Raw genomic sequence first — 11239 nt, 5'->3', positions numbered from 1 at the left:
GGAGGCGCGGCCCCGCCCGTCCGCCCGCTGCCGAGCAGGCCGCGCCCTCCGCCCCCTCCACCCCTCCTCGCTCAGGTATCAGGCGAAACTGGTCGGGCGTGCGGGAGAGGACGGTGGCAACGGCCGGAGCGGAGGGAGGGAGGATGGCCGGGCGCCGCGGGCTGTGCGTGCTGCTGCTGCTTAGCGCCCTGCTGGCGGCTGCCGCTCCCACAGGTGAGAGGGCGCGGGGTCCGCGGGCTGTGGGGCGGGCGGGCTCTCCGCGGGGCTCGGAGCTGCGTGGTGCTGCCCGGAGTTCGGCGGCTACCGGCGCTTCGCGTAACCGGGTGTGGGAGCCGTTCGTGATCTGAGCCCCGGCTACCGACTTGCCTGAGGCTGCATCGGACAAAAGCCCACGAACAAAACAGCGAACTTTAAAGGCTATTCTCACTTTTGCTTACGGTTGTTTTTTTTTTTTTTTTTTTTTCCAGTTTTTCTTTCTTTCTTTTTTTTTTCCCCAATTTTAATTCCTATTTTTGTTAGTTTATATTGCTTTTTTTTTTTTTTTTTGGACACAAATGTTATTTTGGAAAAAAAAAATGCTGCTTTAATGTTCGCTTCCCTGCCTTTACAGCAAGCCCCACTGCCGTATCTCACTGTGCACTTTGCACCGTGCTGTTCTTCCTGTGCCTTCTGTAGTAAAAGTATACACATGAGGACTGTGTAAATAATGAAGTCAGGCTCGTGGTAGGTCCTGCTTTCTCAGCACGCAGAGGCTGGGTTTTTATTACGCGGTTATCAGCTGCGTGCTCGAACCGGGGCGTGATAGCAGCAGATGTTGTGTTCGGCTCTGCTGTGCCCAGGTACGTTTTGGCTCGGTGTTTGTCTGTGCTGTCTGGAGCCGTTGTGGCTTTCGCAGACGGAAGGCAGACAGCGTGAAGTCCTCAGGCGGTGAAAATCAGTGAGGCGTTAGGTGCAAATTTCGTGGTTGAGCGCGAAGTCGGTGATGTGGGTCTGCCTCCTGGTGTCGCCGTTATCTGTGACCGTGGAGGCAACTGGGCAGGGGAAAGTGGCGAGCTTCAGTACTGCAGCCAGGTGCTTGATGCTCTGATGTTGAGCTGGGAGAGAGCTGGTGATGGGATTCCCTCCGTGCCAAGGTGTGCTGCAGAGGACACGGTTCAGGGGGCATGGTGCTGATGGGTCTACGGTTGGAATGGGTGCTCTCTAGGACTAAGTACTGCCAGGTGATGGACAACATGATCTAGTGCCTGATTTAGTGGGTTGCCCAAAGCAGGGGGTTTGGATCTAGATGATCTTTGAGGTCCTTTCCAACCCAAGGTAGTCTATGTTCTTAGTCTTTTTTTCCAACCGTAATGATTCTACGATTCTAAGTCAGGAGACGTGGCTGTTGTCCAGCAGGCTCATGATGTTGTGGAGTTACAGTGAATCTGTGCTGCTGAACCAAGGGATAGTCCTAACCGTAGTCCTGTGTGGATATTGCCACCGTGGCCTGCGATAGTTGAACTAGGTACCCTGTGCTGCCACCACTTCTGTATCTGCAGGGTAGGTATAACAGTTCATCTTGTGTGCCATGGGTTGTACCTGAAGAAACGTTTGGACAACGCTCTCAGACACACAGTCTCATTTTTGGGTGGTTCTTTGTGAAGCCAGGAGTTGGACTTAGTGATCCTTGTGGGTCTCTTCCAACTTGGGAAATTCTGTAATTCTGTGATTCTGGACAAATACCAGAGGTGTTGAAACGGTCTTTTGGTGTGGAAGGAATATGTTGGTCCCCATGATGGCTCGTAAACTTTTCCCGTGGTCAGATAAGCAAGTTAACTGCATTCTCTGCGTTTGAGTCAGGCAGGGTGAAACTCTGCTTGGAAAAAAACAGCAATTGTTATGGAAAACAGCGAACACTGAAGGAGTAAGAAAGGGTTGTAGAAAATGCACATACCTAACAAAGGATTGGTTGCCCTGGGAGGGAGTGTTAACTGCGACAGAAACAGGATGCAGAACTGTCTCCCTATGCATGCCAGCTGGGCTAATAAAAGCTGCCCAGTAACTGCAGTCAAATTTCAAAGCCCAAACCAAAAGAAGTGAGCATGAAAGCCAAACTTGGTGTCTGAAATAAACCGTTTAATTTGACCATGCCTTCAGAAACGGAACAAAGATTAGTAACAATAAAACTGCTGTCTCTGTTCTTTCACTCTTGCAATACTAATTGTGGGTCATGTGCTCTTCAATCTGCTTTGTGTTGCTCTTGTTCTTCAGTGTTGCACTAACATATAGGGTTTATGGAGAATATTTTTGATTATACATTTCAAACAAGCCTATGAACATCACTGGCAAAGCTCATGGCCAGGTCCTTCTCCACGGGGCTCCTTTCAAGCAGGTCAGACCCTAACCTGTACTGATAGAATCATTGAATAGCCTGAGTTGAAAAGGACCTCAAAGATCATCTAGTTTCAACCCCCCATGCTGTGGGTAGGTTTACCAAGCACTAGACAGCCTGTGCAGAGCCACATCCAGTCTGGACTTGAATGCTTCCAGGGATGGGGCATCCACAGCCTCCTTGGGCAACCTGTTCCAGTGTGTCAGGACCGTCTGAGTGTAAAACTTCTTCCTAATATCTAACCTAAATCTCCCCTGTGTTAGAGGTCGCCCCGGAGTCTTTCTTTCTCCAAATTAAACAAGCCCAGTTCCTTCTCAGTCTACCCCACTGTCCACTCATCTATCCCACACTTCCTCAGCTTGCCTATGGGGATGTTATAAAAGACAGTGTAAAAAACGTTGCTGAAGTCAAAGTAGAAAACACACACTGCTCTTCCCCCATCTACCCAGACTGTGATGACATCATAGATGTCTACCAGATTGGACAAGCGTGGTTTCCCCTCGGTGAATCCGTGTTGACTGCTCATGACAATCACCTTTTCTTCCACTTGCCTGGAGGTTACATATAGAGTAAGTTGTTTCATTAAGTCCCGGGGATGGAGGTGAGCCTGACTGACTTGTAGTTTTTCAACTCCTCTTTCTTACCCTTTTTGAAGACTGGAGTGACAGTGGTTTTCGTCAGGCACTCTTCTGTTCTCCATGAGCTTAGATGATAGAGAGTGGCTTGGCAGTTATTTTTGCCAGCTCCCTAAACACTTGTGGGTGTATACCATTGGGGACTATGGATTTGTATGCATCAGGTTTGCTTAGATGATCTCAGACCAAATCCTCCTCAACCAAGGAGAAGCCTTTATTTCTCCAGACTCTTATCTCCAGGGTTCTGGGATTCCTGAGAGGCAGTTTTAGTAGTAAAGACTGGAGCAAAGAAGGCATTCAGTAACTCCGCCTTTTTGGAGTCATTGTTATCAGGGTACCCACCACATGTGGCAGTCGCCCCACATTTTCCCTCGTCTTCCATTTGCTACTGATGTACTTAAAGAAGCCTTTCTTGTTGTCCTTGACCTCCCTAACCAGATTGAATTCAAAGTGGGCCTTAGCCTTTCTCAGTGTATCCCTTTGTGCCCTGATAACATTCCCACATTTCCTCCTACACGGCCAGACCCCTTTTTCACATTCCATAGACTTTCTTCTTCCACTTGAGATTTTTACCGAGCTCCTTGCTCATCCATGCAGGACTCCTGCCACCTTTGCCTGATTTCTTACTCCTAGGGATGCAGCAGTCATAAGCTTGGAAGAAGTGGTGTTTGAATGTCTGCCAACTCTCTGGGGCCCGATTACCTTCAAATGCTGTAGCCCGTGAGATAGCTCCAAGTAGGTCCTTGAACAGGTCATAGTTGACTCAGCTGAAGTTCAGGGTTGCAATCCTACGTATTGCCTTGTTTCTTCCATGTAAGGTCCCGAACTCCACTATCTTGTGGTCTCTGCATCCAAGCCTGCCCCCAGCCTTCACATTCCCAAGCAGTAAGAACAAGGTCCAGCAGCACGCTTCTCATTAGCTCCTCCACCATTTATGTCAGAAAGTTATTTTGAATTCACTGCAGGAACCTCCTAGACTGTGTTTTCCTGGCTGTGTTGCTTTTCCAGCAAATATCAGGATGGCTGAAATACCCCTAACAGTCAGTGCCTGTGATTGTGAGGCTGCCTTTTGGCTGACTGTAGAAGGCCTCATCAGCTTCTTCCTCCTCATCAGACAGTCTGTAGTAAACACCCACAGCAGTGTCACCCATGTGAGCCTTACCCTTAATTCTAATCCACAAGCTCTCCAGTCATTCATCGCTAGGCAGAGCTTGATGTATTCCAGTAGCTGTCTGACATAAGGAGCAACTCCATCACCTCGCCTTGCTAGCCTGTGTTTCCCAAAGAGTACATAGCCATCCATTACAGCATTCCAGTCATGCAAGCTCTCCCACCATATCTCAGTGATTACAGGGAGACTGTGACCCTGAGGTCTCACACATATTTCTAGTTCTTTCTGTTTACTCCCCATGCTGCATGCGTTGGTATAAAGACACTCCAGGGAAGAGAAGGGAGTAGAGGATGCATGTTTTCCTAGAAGAATGCAAGAGGATCATCTGTAGCTATTGGTACCTTTGAGGTGGCAGACCTTCTGGCTCATATTGCAGGAGGCAACTAAGGAATGTTTATCACTGTTCTGGTTGGCCTGGCTTATTCCCCAGCTGGTTGCAAAAGCATGAGCATTGCCATTTTTTATGCATTTTTATATCTTATAAATATCTAAAGGGAGGTAGGAGGCAAATGGATGAGGCCCAGCTTTTCTCAGTGGTGTGCAGTGATGAGGATCAGTGGCCTGAATTTTGAACATAGGAAGTTCTGTTCTGCCATGTGGAAGAACTTCTTTAAGATAAGGGTGATGGAGCACCAGAACAGGTTGCCTAAAGAAGTTGTGGAGTCTCCTATGGAGATATTCAAGACCCATCTGGATGCCTACTTGTACGACCTATTGTGTAGAACCTGCTTAAGCAGAGGAGTTGGACTTGATGATCTCTTGAGGTCACTTCCAGCCCCTGCGATTTGTGATTTTGGAGCTTGGGATGGTGACTCAACCACACCCCTAGTTTCTGCATGCACAGCTTCCTGCCTTGCATTCCAGTTGTTTCAGTTCTAGCTAGTCTGAGAACAGCACGCCCCTTTCCCGGAGGCATTCAGGATGAGGTTGGATGGGGCCCTGGGCAGTTTGGCCTAGTGCCTCACTGTTTAGAAACCTTGCTTGCAGCAGTGGGGCTTGGAACTATATGATCTTTGAGGTCCCTTCCAACCCAAGCCACTCTATGATTCTATGCTCTATTTTCTGCCTAGCTGATTTTGAGGCCACTTCATCTAAGAAACTTGTACTGCATATAAGTTGGATGCCTGCTGCAGAGTTTTATGAATCTCGGCCCTTGAGCAATCTGGCAGCACCATGGAAAAGGATAATAGTGTTGTGGGATATTTAAAGCAGTTTCTATTTCAACTGTTGAGCTAGTAGGAGCACTTGATGATGTGGGAAAGTTTTCTGGTAGTTGATAGAGTCCTTGAATAAGGATATAGGTGTTGTTGGGATAATAAACTAAAAAAAGGGAAGAAAAATTGTCAGGTATTTGAAAACGTTTTATTTTTCTATTGATAAGGCCCTCTTTAATTGTGCAGTGTAAATCATGCTACCTAGTTTATCTTAAAGAATTTTAAAAAATATTAAGAGAAATTGTGAAAAATAAATAACAGCTATTTCTCAATTTTTATTTTTTTTTCTAGAGACAAGTAGAACCAGCAGTTCAAAAGGAAGAAGTTTTGCTGGCCAGAAGGTTCCAGATACTAGTAACGCCTCTGAGGAGTCATACAAAGTGGATGACTTTGCAGCAAAAGTCCTTACAGGAAAACTAACTACAGTTTTTCTTCCCACTGTCTATGTCATTGTCTTTATCATTGGTTTGCCAAGCAATGCTATGGCCATCTGGGTCTTTTTTTTCAGAACAAAGAAGAAACATCCTGCTGTGATTTATATGGTTAACTTGGCATTGGCAGACCTTCTCTTCGTTGTCTGGTTCCCACTGAAGATTGCATATCATTTAAATGGCAATAACTGGCTGTTTGGGGAAGGTCTCTGCAAAGTGCTTGTTGGATTTTTTTATGGAAATATGTACTGCTCCATTCTTTTTATGACATGTCTCAGTGTGCAAAGGTATTGGGTTGTAGTGAACCCCATAGTGCACTCAAGAAGGAAGTCTGAAATTGCCCTGGGCATCTCCCTTGCTATCTGGATACTGATTTTGTTGGGAACCATTCCGCTGTATCTTGTCAATCAGACGGTGTATATTTCAGACCTTAACATCACTACCTGCCATGATGTGTTGCCTGAAAATATTTTGGCTCATGACATGTTCAAGTACTTCCTCTCACTTGCAATTGGACTCTTCCTAATTCCAGCTGTCATCACTGCTGTTGCTTACATACTAATGATTAAGACTCTGAATGCTTCAATCTCAGATATAAGCACTGGGAAGAAACGAAAAAGAGCCATCAAGCTCATTATTGCTGTGCTGTCCATGTATCTCATATGTTTTACACCAAGCAATGTGCTACTTGTTGTGCACTATGTGCTACTCAAAAACTATAACCAGAGCTCTCTGTACGTGTCATACATAACTGCACTGTGTCTATCCACTCTGAACAGTTGTATTGATCCATTCATTTACTATTATATTTCAAAAGACTTCAGAGACAATCTTAAAAATGCTCTTATTTGCCGAAGTGTGCGAACTACACGGAGGATGCAGGTCTCTCTCTCATCAGGCAGATATCCCAGGAAGTCTAATTCTTACTCTTCAAACTCAAATGGAACCACTAAATCAACCTACTGACTTCAGTCCTGGAAAAAAGTGAACTTTTTGCAGTTGAAAGGAAGGCAGCGACAAGGAAGTTATTTTGCATATTTTGTAACAGTTTGAAGAAGTAACTTTGCTTTTTTTTATTCACATTTGAAACCTAGATGTCAGAACTGACAGGTGGTCTTGTACAGGATTAGCAAATAAATAAGTCTTCTAACCAGGCTGGGAAGAAAAAACATGACATTTCTGATGCTTTGCAAAAGTGCTGCTGGCCTCGAAGTGTGTTCAATATTGAAGTTGTCTAAAAGTAAAATGTCTCTGGAATGTTATACAGAGTCACTAGTATATTTAATTAACAGATAAATCTGCTTTGTTTGGCTTTAACTGTAACGAACAGTTAAACACATTTTTTTTATATCCAACGTTGCTCTGTGTACATGCTTACACTGCATATTTTTTAAACAAAAGGACAATCTATTTCACTATGTTGTTGTGGGTCCAGCCACATGAGTGCTTATTATTTGCTGTATAATATAATCTTATATTGTTTTCCAGATGTTTTTAATACTAACACTGTAGAAGCCTGGTGAGATTATCATGTTAAGTTGGCAAGCTGAACCTGTTATCAGCTAGCACTGGATAAATAAAATGTTAGTTGAGATTATATACCGTTACTTAATGCTTGCCAGAACCTGATCTTAAATAGGTCTATTTAACAAAATTTTGATTAGCAGCATTGATTATTTTTTTATATATATAGTGCCTTGTATTTTTTAAGATATCTAAAAAAGACTTCTTTTTTTAAGTGTAAAAAAATTTGAATTGCCTGCTTTCTTTAATGCTTTTACGTACTCTTCAAATGGCTTAACAGTTCAACTTGCCTGGTTTCAGAGAGATTATTCCAAATAGTGAATTAGAAGCCTGGCAGCTACAGCTGTAACATATGAATATGTCAAGTAGGATTACCTGTTGATGCATTTCATTAGAACATACTCCTGTTTCCTTCAGATAACGAGACCAAATGGTTCAGAACTCAGGGAAAATTATGAGATATAAAACACGTTAATAAAGATACCAAACTTCAACATTATTGGATTTCTAAAATATCTTAAATACTTCTCCCCCATCCGTAATATTTGTGACCACTCAGGAGTATGGAAATGCATTTACTTAACAATCTGAAAAGCTGCTTTTATACAGATGGTGATAGAATTAAAATACATTTTCTCAAATCTTCCAGTCCTTCTAAGTCTCACCAAGCTGTACGTTGCACTGGTGTCTAAGTGACCTATCTGAGACTTAGGTGGAGCTATGTCCCTACAAACTTGAGCAAACCGAGAAGCTGTCAGTCCGAACAACGCTCTGGTACAAACAATAGATAGGAATTAGCCAGCCTTCTGGGGATATTCAACTGTAGCAAGAATCAGAGCAGTTTTGTACAGTTTAGAGGCTGCAAGTATTCCTATAATAAATACTGTGTTGTGTGCTTTTTTTCTTGTTCTCTTGTGATTGCTTGCTTTTCTTCTAGTCAGTTGGGTCTCTTGTTTTATTCTGTGGTTTCCACATTCTCCCCCTGCTTTTCCGGTGAGCTCATGCCTCACCCTATGTAACAATTTGCTCATTGGAACTTTCACTCTGTTGTGATAAACCTGGAATTGTTACTAAAGTCAGTGAACATTTCTTCTGAGCATCTGCAGATTCAGTAGTTTTCTTCCACACATAGTAAAATCTAAGTTTGTTTAATGTTTTTGACCACTCCTTTTAAGGATTAAATAAACTCTAGCCGTCCTTTTGTTTGCTGCAATCTTGTCTAACCAGATACTTATTACAAAAGTGGAATGTTACATGGTATCCCAGTGGTCCTAGCTAAAACAGCAAGTCGTTTTAACAGATGTCTGGAGAGCAGTGTGTACAGCTCTTCACGTAGCACAGAACGCAAGTGCTTTTTAGGCATGAAAGCTATGTTTCTATCAGGAAACATGAAGAGCAAGTAGGGAAATAATTGCCTTTTTATTATTGAACTGAAGATGTAATATAGCATCCTTAATGGAATATCACTGTTCATTAGAGGCCATACCTGACTGTAAAGATTTGACTTCTAAATTCTTGCCTTATTCCGTACACAATAAACAGTATGAGAACGTCTGTTTTTGTTGTTGTTGTTTGTTTTTCCTTCTGAATAGCCTAATGTGCTTCCTCCTGTATATGCAGTAATGAGTAACTCAAAGGGCATCCAGTTCATGTGATCGGAGTGGTGCCCAAGCTCTGAGCACTACCTGAGTTCTGCCACAAGTCCAAGGGTTAAAGGTTGTATGTTCGTCATTATTTGGGCTGGGATATAGTAAATTTTCCTTCTACAGGCTCGTACGATGGTGTGTGTGCAATTTTTGGTGTTGGCATACTGATGTCCTCAGTTATTGCAGAGCAGTGCTCACACAGAGCCAAAGATCTTTCTTTTTCTCATGCTGCCCTGCTGGAGGGGACACAGCCAGGACAGCTGACCCAGTCTGACCAAAGCGATATTCTGTAGTGTGGGTGCCATACTCAGCAATAAGAGCTGGGGTAAAGGAGGAGAAAGGGGGGATGTTTGGAACGATAGTGTTTGTCTTCCCAGCAAAATGATGAGCTGTGCTTTCCTGGAAGTGGCTGAACAGCTGTCTGCCAATGGGAAGCAGCAAATGAGTTCCTTGGTTTGCTTCGCCTGTGTGTGCAGCTTTTGCTTTACCTAGTAAACTGTCATATCTCAGCCCACAAGTTCGCAAACTTTTACTTTCCTGATTGCTTTCCCCATCCCACTGGGAGAGAGTGAGTGAGCGGCTTTGTGGTGCTGAGATGCCTTCAAGGTTAACCTACAGTAGTCCTTTTTGTGCCCAACATGGGACACAAAGGGTTAGAGATGTTAACAGATATGATTAGGCTGTGGAGCGTGCTAGACCAAATTTAAAGATATTAAAGCTGTTTCACGGCTAATTGGTAGGCTCCCGTGGTTGTTACTGGGTTTGCTTGCCTTACCAGATATTAGAGTCCAGTGCTTATTAGTGGCTGCTTTTTTTTCCTGCTGTTTGCTCTACTCCCTATCACCTTCCTTTGCTTTGCCTGGAGATGTTTTGATAACAGCCACGTCCCTGGGCTGGCAGATGTCCATGGTGTCAATTCTCTCCTTGTGCTGATGTTCTGGAAAGGTTGAGACTCCAGACCAAACTCAAGTCAGTGAGACTGACCTGTGGATGAGCCCCCGTGGGAGCACATACACCTTGAAGCATCTGTGGCTACAGATAAGTCCACTCTGGAGCAAGTATTCATCAGAGTGTTTGTGGCCATGGTGAAGTGTGTGTCACAGCAGGTACACCTTGCAGCATCCAAGTCTGTGGATTAGGCCATGCCAGTGTCTGTGGTCATGGATAAGACCATGACACATCAGTGTCTGTGGTCATGGATAAGACCATGACACATCAGTGTCTGAAGTGACCTCTGAAGGATCTATTATGAATCAAAAAAGCTGCACCAGAGCAGCTTTTTTTATTATTATTATTTTGTACTTAGAACCTCAAAGCAACTGTGAATGTAGATAAGTCCATGCCACAGAAAGTATACTTCTGAGAAAGCTGTGGCCTGTTAATAATTACTGTGTACACTAGAAAACATAGACCTGAAAGCATCTGTGACTGTCTACATAGTAGACAAGGTAGGTACACAACATGGATGATAGACTGTGATCCAAGGATGTCCAATAATCAAATGCCCAACAGTTTTTAAGATCTTTATCTTCTAGGTAAACAATCCTGCACGTTTCTTCCTGTGCCTTGACCCAAGTATGATAAACAGCAAACTAATCTGCAGATACAGAAGAGAAACCTATATAAGGATTGTTTTGTTTTCTTGTTTTATTAATGCTCAAAACAATGACAAATTGTGGCAAGGTTTTAATAAAACAGTGGCATTGTTTTCAATACAGATTTTCCCATCTATAGCTGCAATGCAAGTTCCTATCCTGAATTTATGAAGGGTTAATTTTGCTCCCATTAAGTGGGCAGGTAGGCCAGGCTATCTGTGGCATAGAAGATAATAAAAGAGGTTGCAAGTTAGAATAAAATGTGCCTATGGTTAGAGTGCTGGAAGAGCATCTTAAGTTGGCTTGCCACGATCCTATTTCTCTTCCCCTCCTTTCTCAGGCATTGGTGTTATGCAACTGAGTAGGAAAGGTTAGAGGGCTGATTCAGCAGAAAACTAGCACTACTGAAATGTAGTGCTTAGCTGAATTAAGGACATTTGAATTGACAGCTGATTTCCTATGCAGCCAGACAGAGATGGGGCAAGAACAGTTAGCCCAGGAAGGTGAAACTGGCTGGTAGGCTCTTTTTGGAACCATACACTCAAGCAGGACTAGGTGGTACGAAGGTGGTCACCTTCAGCTAATAGCAAATGACTTCTGAGCAGTTTCAGTGCTAACTTTGCAATTTGAACACTAAAAGGTGGGAAAAAAA

At 43.7% G+C, this 11239-nt stretch overlaps 1 protein-coding gene across 1 annotated transcript; it reads left to right on the top strand.

The window, feature by feature from the left end:
- Nucleotides 1–81: 81 nt before the first annotated feature.
- Nucleotides 82–8900, top strand: F2RL1 (F2R like trypsin receptor 1). Its single transcript, NM_001012608.2, has 2 exons — nt 82–213; nt 5683–8900. The coding sequence occupies exons 1-2, from the start codon at nt 144–146 to the stop codon at nt 6786–6788; spliced, it is 1176 nt and encodes a 391-aa protein (NP_001012626.1). The 5' UTR covers nt 82–143; the 3' UTR covers nt 6789–8900.
- Nucleotides 8901–11239: the final 2339 nt, after the last annotated feature.

The sequence above is a fragment of the Gallus gallus genome, chromosome Z (assembly GCF_016699485.2).
Source record: "Gallus gallus isolate bGalGal1 chromosome Z, bGalGal1.mat.broiler.GRCg7b, whole genome shotgun sequence".
In the NCBI taxonomy this organism is placed as follows: Eukaryota; Metazoa; Chordata; class Aves; order Galliformes; family Phasianidae; genus Gallus; species Gallus gallus.
The sequence above is the reverse complement of the archived record's forward strand: the minus strand, read 5'-3'. Positions and strand labels throughout refer to the sequence as shown.